This window comes from Saimiri boliviensis, chromosome 17 (genome assembly GCF_048565385.1).
Source record: "Saimiri boliviensis isolate mSaiBol1 chromosome 17, mSaiBol1.pri, whole genome shotgun sequence".
In the NCBI taxonomy this organism is placed as follows: Eukaryota; Metazoa; Chordata; class Mammalia; order Primates; family Cebidae; genus Saimiri; species Saimiri boliviensis.
The window spans coordinates 32,263,252-32,284,462 of NC_133465.1; the positions used below are offsets into that span (position 1 = coordinate 32,263,252).

The following is a 21,211-nucleotide window of genomic DNA, read 5'->3' on the forward strand; positions in this document are numbered from 1 at the left end:
TGTTTCGTTTATCTGCCAGTTTGGTTCGGGTGAGAGGTCTTTGTTTACTGGGGCAGGAGAGTTAGGAAATGTAGACCCCCACATTCTTAGCCCCTGATGCCAATGCCTTGGCATCCCTTGGTGCGGCTCTCCCTGGAGGCGGGAGCAGGGAAACATGGCCTGGTCTGTGTTGTTGAGGGCTGGGCAGCTAAGGGCAAGTGTCTCCTTGGGCTGGTATTAACAAGTCCTGGGGGCTCGATGCCTCCCCTAAAGGGGTGAGGGTGCCCTTTCCCTTCCACCATGGGAATTTGTGGCTATCTTTGGTAATCATCGTGGGTAGGGAGTGAGCTCTCAGGATCATCAGCGTTAAGGAGGGTGGAGGCCTGTGGCTGAGGGTGCCCATCTCTCCCAGGTTTGCTTTTCCCCTTTGCTGTATAACATGGTGACTAAGAGCATGGCTTCAGAGTCAGGCACACCTGGACCCAGATCTGAGCTTTACCACTGCCCACCTGAATGACCCTGGGCAAGCCGCTTCACCTCTCGGAGCCTCTGCTTCCTCATCTGTGAAATGGGAATAATTTGCTTGGCTTATTGAGTTGGATAAACTGGTGTTCAGGAGGAGCTTGGTTAAAGTCCGACACATGCTCAGGAATGTTGGCCCTTGCTTCCCCAGGGTCGGCCAGGTAGATATGGACATCAAGCTGACTGGACAGTTCATTCGGGAGCAACACTGTCTGTTCCGGAGCATCCCCCAGCCAGATGGAGAAGGTAATGGCTGGGGGGGTAAGAGAGGTCAGATAAGGAGACAGAGAGGCCCCATGTTCCACCCCAGACACGGAACACAGAGGCCTGGGTTGGGCACTAGGGAGAGTGCGGCCATATAAAGAGAAGTGATAGCCTTGTCCTCAGAGGGGCTTCGGGCTCATGAGTATGAATTGAGGAATATCACAGGCCTGGCCCTCTGCACCCACCCTGAGAAGGCAGACTACTGTGTGGTCAGGGACTGGTGAGGGTCCCAAGGCAGAAATGGAACACTGGTGAGCCAGAGGGTGGGATTTTGCTGAAGAGATCCTGCCCTTCTTGATCTTGTTAGACAAAACTAGCACTCTGGTCCTTTTTAAATGAAAACCTGTATTTGAATATGTGAACTTTCCCTGTAGAAAACCTGCTTCTATCCAGTTATGACTGCAGAGGTTTCTTTTTTTGTTTTTTTCTTTTTCTTTTATTTATTTATTTATTTAGTTTATTTGTTGGTTTGTTTGTTTTTTGAGACGAAGTCTTGTTCTGTTACCCAGGCTGGAGTGCAGTAATGTGCTCTTGGCTCACCACAACCTCTGCCTCCCTGATTCAAATGGTTCTGCTGCCTCAGCCTCCCTAATAGCTGGTACTACAGGTGCATACCACCCTGCCCAGCTAATTTTTGTGTTTTTAGTAGAGACTGGGTTTTACCATGTTGGACAGGATGGTCTCGATCTCCTGACCTTGTGATCTGCCTGCCTTGGCCTCCCAATATGCTGGGATTGCAGGTGTGAGCCACTGTGTCCAGCCTTTTTAATTTTTTTCTGAAACAGAATCTCACTCTTGTTGCCCAGGCTGGAGTGCAGTGGCGTGATCTTCCCCTCACCGCAGCCTCCGCCTCCTGGATTGAAGTGATTCTCCTGCCTCAGCCTCCTGAGTAGCTGGGATTATAGGAGTGTGCCACCACACCTAGCTAATTTTGTATTTTTAGTAGAGACAGTATTTCACCATTTTGGCCAGGCTGGTCTCAAACTCCTGGCTTCAGGTGATCCGCCTACCTTTGCTTCCCAAAGCGCTAGGATTGCAGGTGTGAGCCACCTTGGAGGGCCAACTGCCAAGGTTTCTGAGAGTTAAGGGGCCATGTGTCCCTTTGGTTTGAAACTTTCAGGCTTTAGCCCTTATATGGCCATAGCAGCAAAAGCTTTTAAGAATCACAGACTCTAAGGGTAAAGTTAGTAGCCTGATATATTAATAAAACAATACTCATGAGATTCAAGGTGTATTATTATTATTATTTATTACTTCTTTGAGATAGGTTCTCACTGTGTCACTCAGGCTGGAGTGCAGTGGCATAATCACGGCTCACTGCAGCCTTAATCTCCTAGGCTCAAGTAATCCTCCCACCTCAAGTGATCTTCCCACCTCAGCCTGTCAAGTACCTGGGACCACCGGCGAGCGCCACCATGCCTAATTTTTGTATTTTTTGTAGTGATAGAGTTTCACCATGGTGTCTGGACTGGTCTTAAACTCCTGAGCTCAAGTGATTCTCCCGCCTCGGCCTCCCAAAGTGCTGAGATCAGGTGTGAGCCACCGTACCCAGCCCATGTTTTAATAATTATTAGTAGTATTGTGGGGTTTTTTGTTTTTTGTGTTTTTTTTTGAGACACAGTCTCACTCTGTCCCCCATCCTAGAAGTGGCACAATTTTGGCTCACTGCAACCTCCACCTCCTGGGTTCAAGCAGTTCTCCTACCTCAGCCTCCCAAGTAGCTGGGATTACAGGTGTGTACCACCACAGCCAGCTAGTTTTTGTATTTTTAGTAGGGACAGGGTTTCACTATGTTGGTCAGGCTGGTCTTGAACTCCTGACCTCTGATCTGCCCACCTTGGCCTCCCAAAGTGCTGGGATTACAGGTGTGAGCCACCATGCCCAGCCATTTTTTTTTTTTTTTTAATTTTTAAAAAGAGGAACAGTTATCTCACTATGTGTTCCAGGCTGGTCTCTCAACTCCTGGGCTCAGGTGATCCTTTTGCCTCAGATTTCTGACGTGTTAGGATTACTGGTATGGGCCACTGCACCTGTCGAGGTCACCAATTTGTTTTAGTTCTGACACTTTTAAAAAAATAGAATGATTTGGGTTCACATAAGCTCAATGAAGTCACGCTCTGTGAAAATGAGTTGGTCAGGGAGGCAGGACGTGGTACACATATGCTGTCTGTCAGCTTGGACCTGGTATATGCATTGTGCCTCAGAGACCTAGCTTAGCCTAACCCCTTCCAGGGGACAAGGTACCTGGGGCGGGTATGGTGAACACATTTTGTTTTTTTGAGATGGAGTTTTGCTTTTGTCACCCAGGCTGGAGTGCAGTGGCATGATCTCAGTGCACTGCAACCTCCGCCTCCCAGGTTCAAGCAATTATCCTGCCTCAGCCGCCCTAGTAGCTGGGATTACAGGCACACACTACCACATCTGATTAATTTTTATGTTTTTAGCAGAGATGGGATTTCACCACATTGGCCAGGCTAGTCTCAACAGAGTGAGACTCTGTCTCCAAAAAAAGAAAAAAAAAAGGCCGGGCGCGGTGGCTCAAGCCTGTAATCCCAGCACTTTGGGAGGCCGAGGCGGGTGGATCACGAGGTCAAGAGATCGAGACCATCCTGGTCAACATGGTGAAACCCCGTCTCTACTAAAAACACAAAAAAGTAGCTGGGCATGGTGGCGCTTGCCTGTAATCCCAACTACTCAGGAGGCTGAGGCAGGAGAATTGCCTGAACCCAGGAGGCGGAGGTTGCGGTGAGCCAAGATCGCACCATTGCACTCCAGCCTGGGTAACAAGAGCGAAACTCCGTCTCAAAAAAGAAAAAAAAAAAAAAAACCTTTTGGGTTTCCATTTGGTTCAGGGTCAGCAGATTAAGGTAGTTGTTCTGGTCTGGTTCAAGTCCTCAGTGACAGCAAATGTTTCTGGCATTTTGGGTTGAAAGCTGTTGAATCAGTTCAGCCCTGGGAGTTACTGCCAAGTTCCTGTCGTGTGGCTACCTTAAGCCACTTGCTGGGGGAGATATAAAAGCCATACAAGTCACGAAAAATACACCTCAGCAGAGCGAGCCCAATGGCAAGGAGCTCAGATTGTGCGGAGATGACACATGAGTGCAAGACTGTGACATAAGTCACAATAAAAGCAGCCAATGTTTCTGTGTTGCAAAGGATGGGGATTGTGATGGTTTATTCCAGGCATCCCCAAACTACGCCGCATGCGGCCCCCTGAGGCCATTTATCCGGCCTCCCGCTGCACATCAGGAAGGGGCACCTCTTTCATTGGTGGTCAGTGAGAGGAGTACAGTATGTGGCGGCCCTCCAACGGTCTGAGGGACAGTGAACTGGCCCCCTGTGTAAAAAGTTTGGGGACGCCTGGTTTAGTGCCTGTGGGTCTTGGTTCTTAACAGCAGATGTAAGACCCATCCAGAGGTCGGTCTGTACACCTATATTCCCAGCACTTTGGGAGGCTGAGGCGGGCAGATCACGAAGTCAGGAGTTCGAGACCAGCCTGGCCAACATGGTGAAACTCCATCTCTACTTAAAAATACAAAAGTTAGCTGGGCATGGTGGCACACATCTGTAATTCCAGCTACTCGAGAGGCTGAGGCAGGAGAATCTTTTTCTTTCTTTCTTTTTTTTTTTTTTTTTTTTTTGAGACAGAGTCTCACTCTTCACCAGGCTGGAGTGCAGTGGTGAGATCTCGGCTCACTGCAACCTCTGCCTCCTGGGTTCAAGCAATTCTCCCTGTCTCCAACCTGGGCAACAAGAGTGAGACTCCATCTCAAAGTAAATAGATAAATAAATTGCATCCATCACAATCAAATACTTTTGATTATCTTGTTTATTGTCTGTCTTACCAGCCAGAAGTAAGCTCTATAAGAGCAGGGATATTTTGTTTTTGTTTTTGTTTTTGTTTTTTTTTTGACGGAGTTTCGCTCTTGTTACCCAGGCTGGAGTGCAATGGTGCGATCTCAGCTCACTGCAACCTCTGCCTCCTGGGTTCAGGCAATTCTCCTGCCTCAGCCTCCTGAGTAGCTGGGATTACAGGCACGTGCCACCATGCCCAGCTAATTTTTTGTATTTTGAGTAGAGACGGGGTTTCACCATGTTGACCAGGACGGTCTCGATCTCTTGACCTTGTGATCCACCCGCCTCGGCTTCCCAAAGTGCTGGGATTACAGGCTTGAGCCACCGCGCCCGGCCGGATGTTTTGTTTTATATCACCACTGCATTTCTTTTTTTTTTTTTTTTGAGACGGAGTTTCGCTCTTGTTACCCAGGCTGGAGTGCAATGGCGCGATCTCGGCTCACCGCAACCTCCGCCTCCTGGGTTCAGGCAATTCTCCTGCCTCAGCCTCCTGAGTAGCTGGGATTACAGGCACGCACCACCATGCCCAGCTATTTTTTTTGTATTTTTAGTAGAGACGGGGTTTCACCATGTTGACCAAGATGGTCTCGATCTCTTGACCTTGTGATCCACCCGCCTCGGCCTCCCAAAGTGCTGGGATTACAGGCTTGAGCCACCGTGCCCGGCCTTTTTTTTTTTTTTTGAGACGGAGTTTCGCTCTTGTTACCCAGGCTGGAGTGCAATGGCGCGATCTCGGCTCACCGCAACCTCCGCCTCCTGGGTTCAGGCAATTCTCCTGCCTCAGCCTCCTGAGTAGCTGGGATTACAGGCACGCACCACCATGCCCAGCTATTTTTTTTGTATTTTTAGTAGAGACGGGGTTTCACCATGTTGACCAAGATGGTCTCGATCTCTTGACCTTGTGATCCACCCGCCTCGGCCTCCCAAAGTGCTGGGATTACAGGCTTGAGCCACCGTGCCCGGCCTTTTTTTTTTTTTTTGAGACGGAGTTTCGCTCTTGTTACCCAGGCTGGAGTGCAATGGCGCGATCTCGGCTCACCGCAACCTCCGCCTCCTGGGTTCAGGCAATTCTCCTGCCTCAGCCTCCTGAGAAGCTGGGATTACAGGCACGCGCCTCCATGCCCAGCTAATTTTTAGTATTTTTAGTAGAGACGGGGTTTCACCATGTTGATCAGGATGGTCTCGATCTCTTGACCTTGTGATCCACCCTCCTCGGCCTCCCAAAGTGCTGGGATTACAGGCTTGAGCCACCGCGCCCGGCCTCACCACTGCATTTCTAAGGCCTAATAAAATAGCGTCTGGAAGGTAGTAGGAGTGTGATATATTTGGGTTTGAATCAATAGATTAATTTTGGGTCATGGTGGGAAATGAAGTGAAGGTGGGATAGGTGGCATCCCCTCTACACACCCCACATCCCTTCTTGCTGTCCACTTCTGCTGCTGCTGTTCCCTGACTCCCGTGATGCCCTTGGCTGTCTCTGCCCATTCTCTTCTGAGTCTCCCTTTGCATTGGCTCGTTTTCCTTCCTTCTGCCCCTAAGCTGAGGCCTCTGCTCTCCTTGTTCTTCCAGCAGCATCATTTGTCCCTGTCTTTGCCTGATGTTATAGTTCATCCCAGTCTCTCTGTTTCTCTATTACTTTTAGCCTAAGTATTACAATAATAAAACTCATGTTTGCATGTTATTTTATGGTTTACTTATTTGGGTCTTCTAACCACTCTTTGAAGGAAGATTTAATTATCCCCTCTTTTTTATTTATTTATTTTTGAGACAGAGTCTCTGTCATCCCCGATGGAGTGCAGTGGCACGGTGTTGGCTTACTGCAACCTCTGCTGCTGGGGTTCAAGCGATTCTCCTGCCTCAGCCTCCTGAGTAGCTGGAATTACAGGCACGCACCACCACGCTCAGCTAATATTTGTAGTTTTTAGTAGAGACAGGTTTCACTATCTTGGCCAGGCTGGTCTTGAACCCCTGACCTCATGATCCACCTGCCTTGGCCTTCCAGAGTGCTGGGATTACAGGCGTGAGCCACCACACCCGACCTATCCCATTTTACAGATTGACACAGACGTTAAATTGACTTGTTCAGCATCCCTAGCTAAGGAGATGCAGAGCCTGGGCCTTTGGGATACCAGGGTTTCTTTGTGGCAGTGGCCACTGCTCCTCTAGGGCAGGGAGCTGCCTTGCATCTTCGTGTCCCCAGAAACTGGCAGGCTCAGTGATTTGTACTGAGGTGCAGGTTGAGGGATGTTTGGGTTGGGTTGACTTTCTCTTGTTATATGTCAGCTGTGGTCTGAGAAGATAAGTCAGATGACAGTTTGCAGGATGCATGAGGCAGAGAGCTGGGCTAGAAGCCTGGTGGAGGAATCCAGGCCCCACCAGGGATAATGTCAGTGGGAAAGGTAGTAATGGATATCTGGAAGGCAGAAATGACAGGGCCTCTCACCAGTTAAACATGAAGAATGAATCCTTTTGAGAATTACTGGTTTTCTAAGCTGCTGCTGGGGAAGGTAGAGGTGGGTGAATCAAGAGTCACTGCAGAGGCTTCTGGGAATTGTAGTTGGGGCTCTAACCCTCCTTCTGCTCTTCCTTTCCCGTGCTGCCTGCCACCAGAGGGGCCATGGCACCCCCCACAGGTACTGGGGGTGGGACTGGTGGTGCATGTGTGGTTTTTCGGGGTAAGGCAAGGTGGGAATCTGTGACTATGACCCACCTTCCCCCAAGATCAAATCTTTCCCTTTGTTCTGCCCTTCTGTTCAGTGGTGGTCACTCTGGAGCCTTGTGAAGGAGCTGAGACATATGTGAATGGGAAGCTCGTGACGGAGCCGCTGGTGCTGAAGTCAGGTAGATGTGTTGCAGATTGAGGGTTCTGAGCGTGGCTGTGTGTAGGAAGTCTCAAGGGAGGGCCTTCTGGGTGCATCCTAGAGGAGGACCCTGAAATAAATCAGAAATAGCATGTGGATATAAAGAAGGAACTGGGAAGTGAAGGTAAAGGAGTCAGGTATTCGTTTGTCTTGCTGCCCCAGGGAACAGGAAGCGAATGCCCAGCTCTCGTAATTCCCTTTTGCTGGCAGGAATGGGGTTGGTCCCTGGGTGTCAGCCAGGGGAGCATAGGCTCTGGCTGCCCTCAGACTTGGGGTGATGGACGAGAGGGTGTCACAGCCCCTGGGGCCAGATTCTCTATGCCTTGGGTGTAGGGATGAGTTTGTTGTTGGGGAGTGAGTTTACTTTTCCCTCCGCCCATCTTCAGGGAATAGAATTGTGATGGGCAAGAACCACGTTTTCCGCTTCAATCACCCGGAGCAGGCAAGGCTGGAACGGGAACGAGGGGTCCCTCCACCCCCAGGACCGCCCTCTGAGCCAGTCGACTGGAACTTTGCCCAGAAGGAACTGTTGGAGCAGCAAGGCATCGACATCAAGCTAGAGATGGAGAAGAGGTACGAGGGGGTTACCCACATCCCCTATGGCCCTCTAGGCTGTCCTTCCTAGGCCTCTGCACCCCAGTGTCCTCCTCTTGTTAGAGCAACCAAAGTTGCTCTTCCTTCCCTCCCGGCTCAATCCCAGGCTGCAGGATCTGGAGAATCAGTACCGGAAAGAAAAGGAAGAAGCCGATCTTCTGCTGGAGCAGCAGCGACTGGTGAGGGGAAGCAGGGGCTGGGGGACGGGCTGACGGGCAGATGAGCAGCAAGCCTGAGTCTGAGTGCAGTGGTCACCGCCTGAGCCAGAGTGGGAAGTGGGCATGGGGATAAGGGGAAGGGTCAGAGAGAAAAAAGCCAGGAGAGAGATGTGACTGCTGGAGGAATCCATTATGAGGAAGGAAGGAAGATTCCTCCAGTTGACCAGGACTTCCCATACTCTAGTTGATTATGGCAAGTTTTTGATTTTCACCATATCCAAGTATATCACTTGTGTTGCTATTAAGATTGTTTTTTTTTTTTTTTTTTTTTTTTTTGAGACAGAGTCTCGCCCTGTTGCCAAGTGGCAAAGTGGCAGGCTGGAGTGCAGTGGCGCAATCTTGGCTCACTGCAAACTCCACTTCCCGGGTTCAAGCAATTCTCCTGCCTCAGACTCCCAAGTAGCTGGGACCACGGGTGCACACCACCATGCCCGGCTAATTTTTTTTTTTTTTTTTTGAGACTGAGTTTCATTCTTGTTACCTAGGCTGGAGTGCAATGGCGCGATCTCGGCTCACTGCAACCTCTGCCTCCTGGGTTCAAGCAACTCTCCTGCCTCAGCCTCCTGAGTAGCTGGGACTACAGGCGTGCGCCACCATGCCCAGCTAATTTTTGTATTTTTAGTAGAGACAGGGTTTCACCTTGTTGACCAGGATGGTCTCGATCTCTTGACCTCATAATTCACCTGCCTCGGCCTCCCAAAGTGCTGGGATTATAGGCGTGAGCCACCGCACCTGGCCCCAGCTAATTTTTGTATTATTTTAGTAGAGTCGGGGTTTTACCGTGATCTTGATCTCTTGACCTCCTGATCCGCCCACCTCAGCCTCCCAGAGTGCTGCGATTACAGTCTTGAGCCACCACTCCTAGCCTCTTTTTTTTTTTTTTCTTTTTTTTGAGACAGAGTCTCTCTCTGTTGCCCAAGCTGGAAAGCAATGGCATGATCTCAGCTCACTGTAGCCTCTGCCTCCTGGGTTCAAGCAATTCTCATGCCTCCCCAGTAGCTGGGATTACAGGAGCCTGCCACCACGCCCAGCTAGTTTTTGTATTTTTAGTAGAGACGGGGTTTCACCATGTTGGCCAGGTTGGTCTGGAACTCCTGACCTCAGGTGATCCACCCCCTCGGCCTCCCAAAGTGCTGGGATTTCAGGCGTGAGCCACTGTGCCCAGCAAGATTGTTTTTCAATCCATTTATGCCAGAGGTTGCCATTTTTAAATTTTTGTATGAGTTAAAAATCAGACTTTGGTGATGACCTTGAGCAGTAGGACATAAATAACTCCCACATGCTTAGCATTCCAATAATGGAACATGGTGGCAGGCTCCTTAGCATTCCAATAATGGAACACTAGGCATAAGTGGGTCAAATGGACTTTCTGTTTTGTTTTTAAGACAGTATTTTGCTCTGTCACCCTGGCTGGAGTGCAGTGGCCTGATCATAGCTTAGTGCAGCCTCAAACTCCTTGGGTTCAAGCAATCCTCCCACCTCAACCTCCTGAGTAGCTGGGATCACAAGTGTGCGCTTCCATGCCTGGCTAAATTTTTTATTTATTTTTTTATTTTATTTTATTTTATTTTATTTTTTTGAGACGGAGTTTTGCTCTTGTTACCCAGGCTGGAGTGCAATGGCCCGATCTCGGCTCACCGCAACCTCCGCCTCCCGGGTTCAGGCAATTCTCCTGCCTCAGCCTCCTGAGTAGCTGGGATTACAGGCACGCGCCACCATGTCCAGCTAATTTTTTGTATTTTTAGTAGAGACGGGGTTTCACCATGTTGACCAGGATGGTCTCCATCTCTTGATCCACCCGCCTCGGCCTCCCAAAGTGCTGGGATTACAGGCTCGAGCCACCGCACCTGGCCAAATTTTTTATTTTTTACAGAGGTGGAGGCCTCACTACATTGCCCAGGCTGGTCATCAGCTCTTGGGCTCAAGCAATCCTTGTCCTTCCAGAGTCCTGGGATTACAGGCACAAGCCACCAAACCTTAAATGGTCTTTTAAGTCTTGCACAAAGTTCCACACTTGATTAGCTACAGCCAATGCTTATGGTAACTTTCTCAGTGCCAGCCATGGTTCTAAATACTCCAAATGTGTCTGGGAGGTCGATACCATCATTGTCTCTGTTGTCTAGAGGAGCAGAGTTCAGTAGTCTGCCTGAGGGTGCACTGTTGGGGTGGAGCAGGACTTGAACCCAGGCTCCCTGATAAGTGTTTCCAGTGTCCTCAGGACACACTGGACCAAGACACATGGGCTCTGGATATCCTTAGCCCTCTCTTCCTCTTTCTCTCTGTGGCTCCAGTATGCAGACTCGGACAGTGGGGATGACTCTGACAAGCGCTCCTGTGAAGAGAGCTGGCGGCTCATCTCCTCCTTGCGGGAGCAGCTGCCACCCACTACGGTCCAGACCATTGTCAAACGCTGTGGTCTGCCCAGCAGTGGCAAGCGCAGGGCCCCTCGCAGGGTTTATCAGATCCCCCAGCGACGGAGGCTTCAGGGCAAAGACCCTCGCTGGGCCACCATGGCTGACCTGAAGATGCAGGCAGTGAAGGAGATCTGCTACGAGGTGGCCTTGGCTGACTTCCGCCACGGGCGGGCTGAGATTGAGGCCCTGGCCGCCCTCAAGATGCGGGAGCTGTGTCGCACCTATGGCAAGCCGGAAGGCCCCGGAGATGCCTGGAGGGCTGTGGCCCGGGATGTCTGGGACACCGTGGGCGAGGAGGAAGGAGGTGGAGCTGGCAGTGGTGGTGGTAGTGAGGAGGGAGCTCGAGGGGCAGAGGTAGAGGACCTCCGGGCCCACATCGACAAGCTGACGGGGATTCTGCAGGAGGTGAAGCTGCAGAACAGCACCAAGGATCGGGAGCTGCAGGCCCTGCGGGACCGCATGCTCCGCATGGAGAGGGTCATCCCCCTGGCCCAGGTAGGCCTGGCCCTGTCTTCTCTCTCCCCTTCTCTCCTCCTTCAGCTCTTTCTCTCCTCCCTCAGCTCTTTCTTTTAAGAGTCTGAGCCTCCCATCTCAGAGCTTAACCTCCTTTCCCCTGAGTCTGGAAAAAATTACACTGAAGTATAGCACAGTTTTTCTCAGTATCGTTTATGAACCACATGCTTCACCACCACCAGGCTGCTAATTAAAAATGCAGATTCCTGGGTTCTGCCCCGAACCTACTGAATCCACATCTTTGAGGCCCATTCTGCATCTATAATAAGCTCTGGGTGTTTCTGAAGTACAGTGAAGTCTAAGACCCACTGATATGAAGTATACAGTTTTAAGTTAGTGCTTGAGGAATGTCATCCATGTGTCTTATCACCACCCCCTTCCCCTCTCCCTTCTTGTTGGTCATTTACTCTGTGGAGCTGCTGAGCTGCTGTGAGGAGTGCTTTTTGTGTGTGGTCCTGATTAATCTTCACAGCAGCCTTGTGGGTGGTAGTCTTATCATCTATTCCTGTTTTGCATGTATGCTCAACAGATAAATATTTGATTTCCTACTGTGTGCCAGACATTTGTGCAGGCCATTGGGGTTACTTAATCAGCCGACAAAATTTTTGCTGTTACATCTTTCTAATGGGGACATTATTCAGCTCCTCCATACCACTCCAGCCTCACTGGCTTCCTTGCTGTTCCTTGAACTTGCTGGCCTCAGGACCTTTGCACCTGCTGTTCCTTCTGCCTAGAATGCTTTTCCCTCAAATAACTGTAGAGATGGCCCTTCACTTCAGGTCTTTACTGAAATGATGTCTTCTCATGAATCTTTTGTAGCCATCTCTGAGCTGGCTTTGTCTCTTCCTTTCCTGCTCTGTTCTCCATCTGAAATACCAATTTCTTAGAACAACCCTAAACACCAGGTACTATTATTGATGCCATCTTACAGATGCAGAAACTGAGGCACTGAGAGGTTACAAGCCAAAGACCCAGTCACATAGCTGGGAAGTGGCCAGCCCAGGCCTGAGCTCAGACCTTCTCAAGCCCATGCTCCTATTCCACTACTTTTCTAGCTTCCTTATCTCCAGGCTTTTCTCCAGACCCTTGACATCCAGTCACTCCAGGTCCCTCTTGAATCCACATGTCCTCAGGATTCAGCTCTCCTTACGTCCCTTCTCCTTTTCTCTCACTCCTCCCTCCCAGGATCATGAGGATGAGAAGGAAGAAGGTGGTGAGGTCCCCTGGGCCCTGCCTGAAGGATCAGAGGCAGCAGAGGAGGCAGCCCCCAGTGACCGCATGCCATCAGCCCAGCCCCCGTCACCACCACTTTCAAGCTGGGAGCGGGTATCACGGCTCATGGAGGAGGACCCTGCCTTCCGTCGTGGTCGTCTTCGCTGGCTCAAGCAGGAGCAGCTACGGCTGCAGGGACTGCAGGGCTCCGGGGGCCGGGGCGGGGGGCTGCGCAGGCCTCCAGCCCGCTTTGTGCCCCCTCACGACTGCAAGCTACGATTTCCCTTCAAGAGCAACCCCCAGCACCGGGAGTTCTGGCCAGGGATGGGGAGCGGGGAGGCTCCAGCTGCACCCCAACCCCCTGAGGAGGTCACTCCCCCTCCAGCCACCCCTGCCCGAAGGCCTCCGAGTCCCAGAAGGTCCCACCATCACCGCAGGAACTCCCTGGATGGAGGGGGCCGATCCCGAGGAGTGGGTTCTGCACAGCCTGAACCCCAGCACTTCCAGCCCAAAAAGCACAACTCTTATCCCCAGCCGCCCCAATCCTACCCAGCCCAGCGGCCCCCAGGGCCCCGCTACCCCCCATACACTACTCCCCCACGAATGAGACGGCAGCGCTCTGCCCCTGACCTCAAGGAGAGTGGGGCGGCTGTGTGAGTCCCACATCCTGGGCAGAGGGCCTGGTGGGGCCCCTTGCTAGGAGAAGGGAAGATGCCCGAGACGCTGCTTCCCCAGAAGTGCTGGGGCAGAGAGGCCCAGGAGATGAGAGAGAAGGTCCGAGTAGGTGATGGAAGACAAGTGGAGACTGAGCTGGAGGCTGAGGAAAGGAAGGGGCACAGAGTTGCCAGGAGCAAACCAAAGTGAAGGGAGAGATAGGAAGCTGCCTCGGGGCCACCCCTTGGCAGGGGGTGGGTCCCACAAACGCTGCTATGGGTGGGGTGGGGGGCTGGGGTGCTGCGTAGCCAGTGTTTGACTTTCTTTTCAAATAGGGGAAAGAGGGAGAAGACTCAAAGAGGGAGAAGAATGAGAGAGAGATGAGTTCTCCCCAGCCCCTGTCTGTGGTGGTTTCTGTTTCTAGGGAGGCATGGTAGGATCATAAGTCATTCCCCTCCCCTTCCAGGCCTCCTGCTATATTTGGGGGACCTGACTGGTTTGGCTGGAGTCCCATGAGAATGTGGGCCCTTTAATAAAGGATAGCAAACAGGGAGCTTGTGGCCTGTTTGTTTTGTGTTTTCATGGAGGTATAGGTTATATAAGGTAATGGCACAGGTCTTATGCATACATATCAGTGAAGGTTTATATGTGTGTGCCATGCAATACCACCCAGATTCCATCTTGTCTTCCTGAAATTCAGCCTCCTGTCTCCAGGGTGCACAGCCCAGGCTTTCTGTTTCCCTTGCTTTTTTTTTTTTTGGACAGAATCTTGCTCCCTGGTTGGAGTACAGTGGTGCAGTCTTGACTCACCGCAACCTCTGCCTCCTGGGTTTAAGCAGTTCTCCCTCAGTCTCCTGAGCAGCTGGGATTACAGGCATGCACCACCACACCCGGCTCATTTTTGTATTTTTAGAAGAGATGGGGTTTCTGCATGTTGGCCAGGCTGGTCTCAAACTCCTAACAAGTGATCCGCCTGCCTTGGCCTCCCAAAGTGCTGGGATTACAGGTGTGAGCCACCGTGCCTTGTCTCCCCTGCTTTCATTTTTGCTTACCCGGTGTCTCAGTCTGTGCCACTGACACCACTATCTGTTATGAACTAAGTACAGAAGGGGGATGGGAGGGGAGGTGGAGGGACTGCCAGCCTGTCAGTGCCTAACTGGCTGTTGCTGACAGATACAGAGGATTTGTGGGATATAGAGGAGTTCTGCTTTGTTTAAGTCACCTAACTTGTTTGAAAGGTCTCCCAAGTAGCCCGTTGCTCCTGATAGCGAATGGGTTGGGCAAGCTTACTGCACCTACCTGATTGTTTTCATCCTGGTTGTGTTACCTGCCGTTAGAATTTGTATTAAGACTATTTGTTACCTGCTTGTTTTAATGTTCTGTCTTAAAGCAAGGAGCCCTTGACTATGCCCTATCACCAGGATTTTGCAGGTTAGATTGTATTCCTACTCTGCCTTTGGCTTGCCAAAGTCTGGAGACCCCACATTTTCATCCTGTTCTCAGGAAAACAATTTCATCCACTTGAAGCTCTTAACTACTGCTTCAGAGCTTCCTGAGGTCAGTCTCCAGTTGCAAGCAGCCAAAACCATGGATATTCTAACTACAGCCAAACCATGGCTCTGGGTGAAGAAACGATTAGGTTTACTCTTGGTTTCTACACTCTGATGCTGCTACCTGTATTTTGATACCTCTGACTTCCAGGTTTTTACAAACCTGTTGACAGTGACCCAAGATCTGGAATGTAATGGATGGTTTGGCAACAGTGTTTGCTCAAGCAGTTTATTATCTGACTAAGGAGACTAAATGAGCAAGAAAATGATAGAATACAAAGGTCTTTGCAGGTCAGAGGGAGCTGAGAGTTACAGAGAAAGCTGTGGGATTCCAGATGGGAAAAATAGCTTGCTAGTTTAAGACAGATTATTTTTTCCCTAAAGACTCTGCCTTATATAAATCTATGTTTTTGTTTTTGCTTTTGAGACGGAGTTTCGCTCTTGTTACCCAGGCTGGAGTGCAATGGCGCGATCTCGGCTCACCGCAACCTCTGCCTCCTGGGTTCAGGCAATTCTCCTGCCTCAGCCTCCTGAGTAGCTGGGATTACAGGCACGCGCCACCATGCCCAGCTGATTTTTTTGTATTTTTAGTAGAGACGGGGTTTCACCATGTTGACCAGGATGGTCTCGATCTCTTGACCTCGTGATCCACCCGCCTCGGCCTCCCAAAGTGCTGGGATTACAGGCTTGAGCCACCGCGCCCGGCTATAAATGTATGTTATCCATGATTTTTTTTTTTTAAGATGGGATTTCACCATGATGGCCAGGCTGGTCTTGAACTCCTTACCTCAGGTGATCCACCCACCTCGGCCTTCCAAAGTGCTGGTATTATAGGCATGAGCCACCGTGTCCCGCCTGTTATCCATGATTTAAAAATCCACTTACGGGCTGGGCGCCGTGGCTCACGCCTGTAATCCCAGGATTTTGGGAGGCCGAGGCGGGTGGATCACGAGGTCAAGAGATCGAGACCATCCTGGTCAACATGGTGAAACCCCGTCTCTACTAAAAATACAAAAAATCAGCTGGGCATGGTGACGCGTGCCTGTAATCCCAGCTACTCAGGAGGCTGAGGCAGGAGAATTGCCTGAACTCAGGAGGTGGAGGTTGGCGGTGAGCTAAGATCGTGCCATTGCACTCCAGCCTGGGTAACGAGCGAAACTCCATCTAAAAAAAAAAAAAAAAATCCACTTATGGCTGGGCACAGTGGCTCTTACCTGTAATCCCAGCACTTGGGGAGGCTGAGGCAGGAGGATCGGTTTAGCCCAGGAGGTTGAGATCAACCTGGGTAACATAGTGAAACTGTGTATCTACAAAAATTACAAAATTAATCGGGTGTGGTGGTGTGTACCTGCAGTTCTAGCTACCAGGGAGGTGGAAGGATCACCTCAGCCCGTGGAGATTGAGGCTGCAGTGAGCTGGGAAGGTACAGTACTCCAGCCTGGGAAAGAGTGGGACCCTTTCAAAAAAAAAAAAAAAAAAAATCGATGAATCCAGCCTTCCACATCAATCTTTAATAATGTGTATGGGCCAGGCACAGTAACTCCTGCCTGTAATCCCAGCACTTTGGGAGACTAAATTTAGAGCATGACTTGAGGCCAGGAATTTGAAACTAGCCTGGGCAACAGTGAGACCCCCATCTCTACAAAAAATAAAAATCGGGCCGGGCGCGGTGGCTCAAGCCTGTAATCCCAGCACTTTGGGAGGCCGAGGCGGGTGGATCACGAGGTCGAGAGATCGAGACCATCCTGGTCAACATGGTGAAACCCCGTCTCTACTAAAAATACAAAAAATTAGCTGGACATGGTGGCGCGTGCCTGTAATCCCAGCTACTCAGGAGGCTGAGGCAGGAGAATTGCCTGAGCCCAGGAGGCGGAGGTTGCGGTGAGCCAAGATCGGGCCATTGCACTCCAGCCTGGGTAACAAGAGCGAAACTCTGTCTCAAATAAATAAATAAATAAATAAAAATAAAAATCGACAGTCTCGGTGGCTCACGCCTGTAATCCCAGCACTTTTTGAGGCTGAGGCAGGTGGATCACCTGAGGTCAAGAGTTCAAGACCAGCCTGGACGACATGGTGAAACCCTCTCTCTACTAAAAATACAAAAAAAGTTAGCCAGGCGTGGTGGTGCATACCTGTAATCCCAGCCACTTGGGAGGCTGAGGCAGGAGAATCGCTTGAACCCAGGAGGTGGAGGTTGCAATGAGCCAAGATTCTGCCATTGCACTCGAGCCTGAGTGACAAGAGCAAAACTCAAGTCTAAAAAATAATAATAGGCCGGGCGCGGTGGCTCAAGCCTGTAATCCCAGCACTTTGGGAGGCCGAGGCGGGTGGATCACGAGGTCGAAAGATCGAGACCATCCTGGTCAACATGGTGAAACCCCGTCTCTACTAAAAATACAATAAAACTAGCTGGGCATGGTGGCGCGTGCCTGTAATCCCAGCTACTTAGGAGGCTGAGGCAGGAGAATTGCCTGAGACCAGGAGGCGGAGGTTGCGGTGAGCCGAGATCGTGCCATTGCACTCCAGCCTGGGTAACAAGAGCGAAACTCCGTCTCAAAAAAATAATAATAATAATAATAATAATAATAGGCTGGGCACGGTGGCTCACACCTGTAATCCCAGCACTTTTGGAGACTGAGGTGGGTGAATCATGGGAAGGAGCCACCACGGGTGGGTGGATCTTGAGGTTGGTCAAGAAATCGAGACCATCCTGGCCAACATGGTGAAACCCCGTCTCTACTAAAAATACAAAAATTAGGGCCGGGCGCGGTGGCTCAAGCCTGTAATCCCAGCACTCTGGGAGGCCGAGGCGGGTGGATCACGAGGTCGAGAGATCGAGACCATCTGGTCAACATGATGAAACCCCGTCTCTACTAAAAATACAAAAAATTAGCTGGGCATGGTGGCGCGTGCCTGTAATCCCAGCTACTCAGGAGACTGAGGCAGGAGAATTGCCTGAACCCAGGAGGCGGAGGTTGCGGTGAGCCGAGATCGCGCCATTGCACTCCAGCCTGGGTAACAAGAGCGAAACTCCGTCTCAAAAAAAAAAAAAAAAAAATACAAAAATTAGCCGGGCATGGTGGCACGCGTCTCTGGTCCCAGCTACTTGGGAGGCTAAGGTGGAAGAATTGCTTGAACCGGGGAGGTGGAGGTTGCAGTGAGCCGAGGTTGCACCATTGAACTCCAGCTTGGTGACAGAGCAAGACTCCATCTCAAATAATAATAATAATAATGCAGGCAAACTTGTTTAGATTTTATTCAGAGTGAGCCTATTTATCTTTGCAGGCAAACTTGTTTAGATTTTATTCAGAGTGAGCCTATTTATCTTTTATCTGTGCTATATGTGCCAGCATTCCATAGGCATTTCATTTAGCCCTTAAAGTACCCCTGTAAATAGGTTTTCTGTCTGTGTTTTTCAGATGGGAAGACTGAGGGGTTTTATTTATTTATTTCTTGAGATGAAGTCTCGCTTTGTCACCCATGCTGGAGTGCAATGGTGTGGTCTCAGTTCACTGCAACCTCTGCCTGCTGGGGTCAAGTGATTCTCCTGGCTCAGCCTCCCGAGTAGCTGGGATTATAGGTGCATGCCACCACACCCAACTAATTTTTATATTTTTAGTAGAGATGGGCTTGAACTCCTGACCTCGTGATCCACCCACCTCAGCCTCCCAAAGTGTTGGGATTACAGGCATGAGTCATTGCGCCTGGCCTATTAATTTATTTTTTAGAGTAAGATCTTGCTATGTTGCCCAGGCTGATCTCAAACTCCTGGGCTCAAGCAATCCTGCTTCAGTCTCCCAAGAAGCTGGTACTGCAAGCCTGTGCCACCGTGCCTGGCTCCTGAAGACTGAGGTTTGATTAATGAGTTGCCCAAATTTATACAGTTCTTTTTTTTTTTTTTTTTTTTTTTTTGAGACGGAGTTTCACTCTTGTTACCTAGGCTGGAGTGCAATGGCGCGATCTCGGCTCACCGCAACCTCCGCCTCCTGGGTTCAGGCAATTCTCCTGCCTCAGCCTCCTGAGTAGCTGGGATTACAGGCAGGCGCCACTATGCCCAGCTAATTTTTTGTATTTTTAGTAGAGACGGGGTTTCACCATGTTGACCAGGATGGTCTCGATCTCTCGACCTCGTGATCCACCCGCCTCAGCCTCCCAAAGTGCTGGGATTACAGGCTTGAGCCACCGCGCCCGGCTTATACAGTTCTTAAGTGGCAAAGTTAGGATTCCAACCCAAGTCAACCTAACTAAGGCCCAAACCCCATCCCACCTAGGCCATCAGATATTGGCTGGGTAAGGTGGCTTATCCCTGTAATCCCAGCACTTAGGAGGCAGAGGCAGAAGGATTGCTTGAGCTGAGGAGTTTGAGACCAGCCTGGGCAACATAGCAAGACTCTATCTCTACAAAAAATATAAAAATTAGCTGGGTGTAGTGGCTTACACCTGTAGCTACTTGGGAGGCTGAGGTGGGAGGATTGCTTGAGCCTGGAAGGTCAAGGCTACAGTGAACTGTGATTGTACCACTGCACTCCAGCCTGGATGACAGGGAGAGACCCTGTCTCAAAAAATATATTAAAAAAAAGAACATCAGACAGGCTGGGCATGGTGGCTCATGCCTGTAATACCAGCACTTTGGGAGGTTCAGGTGAGTGGATCACCTGAGGTCAGGAGTTTGAGACCAGCCTGACCAACATGGAGAAACCCTGTCTCTACTAAAAATACAAAATTAGTCGGGCATGGTGGTGCATGCCTGTAATCCTAGCTACTTGGGAGGCTGAGGCAGGAGAATCGCTTGAACCCGTGAGGCGGAGGTTGCAGTGAGCGGTGATTTTTTTTTTGAGATAGAGTCTTGCTCTGTCACCCAGGCTGGAGTGCAATGGCGCGATCTCGGCTCACTGCAACCTCTGCCTTCTGGGTTCAAGCAATTCTTCTGCCTCAGCCTCCCAAGTAGCTGTGATTACAGGTGCATGTCATCACACCCAGCTAATTTTTGTATTTTTAGTAGATACAGGGTTTCACCATGTTAGTCAGGCTGGTCTCGAACTCCCGACCCCAGGTGATCCGCCCGCCTTGGCCTCCAAAGTGCTTGGATTACAGGCGTGAGCCACCAAGCCTGGCCTTTTTTTTTTCTTTTTTTTAGATTGAGTCTCACTCTGCTGCCCAGGATGGAGTGCAGTGGCACGATCTCAGTTTACTGCAACCTTTGCCTCTTGGGTTCAAGTGATTCTCCTGCCTCAGCCTCCCAAGTACCTGGGGCTACAGGCACATGCCACCATGCCCTGTTGAATTTTTTGAATTTTTGGTAGAAACAGGGTTTCACCATGTTGGCCAGGTTGGTCTCGAACTCCTTACTAAAGGTGATCCGCCCACCTCAGACTCTCAAAGTGCTGGGATTACAGGCATGAGACACTGTGCCTGGCTGGGACATCAATTTATTTACACTCCCCAGGTAATTCTAAGGTGCACCTAGGATGAGAATCAGGGCAAATCTAAGCGCCACTTAAACATGGTGAGCCAAAGAGATAACCCTAAAAGAGACTACAGCCTTGGGTGGGGCGCAGTGGCTCACACCTGTAATCCCAGCGGTTTGGGAGGCTGAGGAGAGTGAATCACAAGGTCAGGAGTTCAAGACTAGCCTGACCAACATGGTGAAACACTGTCTCTACTAAAACTACAAAAAATTAGCTGGGACTAGTGACGGGCACCTGTATTCCCAGCTGCGTGGGAGTCTGAGGCAGGAGAATCACTTGAACCTGGGAAGCAGAGGTTGCAGTGAGCTGAGATTGGGTCACTGCACTCCAGCCTAGGTGACAGAGCGAGACTCTGTCACAAAAAAAAAAAAAACAAACAAAAACACAGCCTGTATTCTAGGCAGAAAATGGGCTAAAAACATTGAGAGATCTTCAAATAATGCAGAAGCCTGGCTGTGATAGCTCATGACCTTAATCCCAGCACTTTGGGAGTCCGAGGCAGGTGGATCACCTGAGGTCAGGAGTTCAAGACTAGCCTGGTGAACATGGCAAAACCCCATCTCTACTAAGAATACAAAGATTAGCTGGGTATGGTGGTGCGTGTTTGTAATCCCAGCCACTTAGGAGGCTGAGGCATGAGAATTGCTTGAACTCTGGAGGTGGAGGTTAAAGTGAGTCAAGATTGTGCCATTGCACTCTAACCTGGGCGATAGAGCAAGACTCTTGTCTCAAAAACAAAAACAAACCAAAACACACAATATATCAATACTGGTTTAGTAACTGCAACAAATGCACCATAGTGGTGTAAGATGTTAACGAATGTACATAGAAGATCTTGGGTGTAGGGTGTATGGGACTCTGTATTACAATTGCAATTTTTCTGCAAATCTAAAAATATTCTAAAATTGGTTGGATATGGTGGCTCATGCCTGTAATCCCAGCACTTTCGGAGCCTGAGACAGGCAGATCATGAGGTCAGGAGTTCAAAACCAGCCTGGTCAACATGATGAAATCCTGTCTCTACTAAAAATTCACCAAGTGTCGTGGCAGGTGCCTGTAATCCCAGCTACTCAGGAGGCTGAGGCAGGAGAATTGCTGGAACCCGGA

The 21,211-nt window shown here is 50.2% G+C and overlaps 1 protein-coding gene across 2 annotated transcripts in view; it reads left to right on the top strand.

The window, feature by feature from the left end:
• Positions 1–13,639, top strand: part of KIF1C (kinesin family member 1C) — a 30,520-nt gene extending 16,881 nt beyond the window's left edge. For both annotated transcript variants that reach the window (XM_039475889.2, XM_003931362.4), the window contains 6 exons: positions 653–747; positions 7,378–7,461; positions 7,868–8,054; positions 8,182–8,254; positions 10,585–11,202; positions 12,406–13,639. In XM_039475889.2, coding sequence (XP_039331823.1) covers positions 653–747; positions 7,378–7,461; positions 7,868–8,054; positions 8,182–8,254; positions 10,585–11,202; positions 12,406–13,089 — 1,741 coding nt within the window. In that variant the 3' untranslated portion in view covers positions 13,090–13,639. The remainder of the gene's footprint in view (positions 1–652; positions 748–7,377; positions 7,462–7,867; positions 8,055–8,181; positions 8,255–10,584; positions 11,203–12,405) is intronic.
• The last annotated feature ends 7,572 nt before the right edge of the window (positions 13,640–21,211 follow it).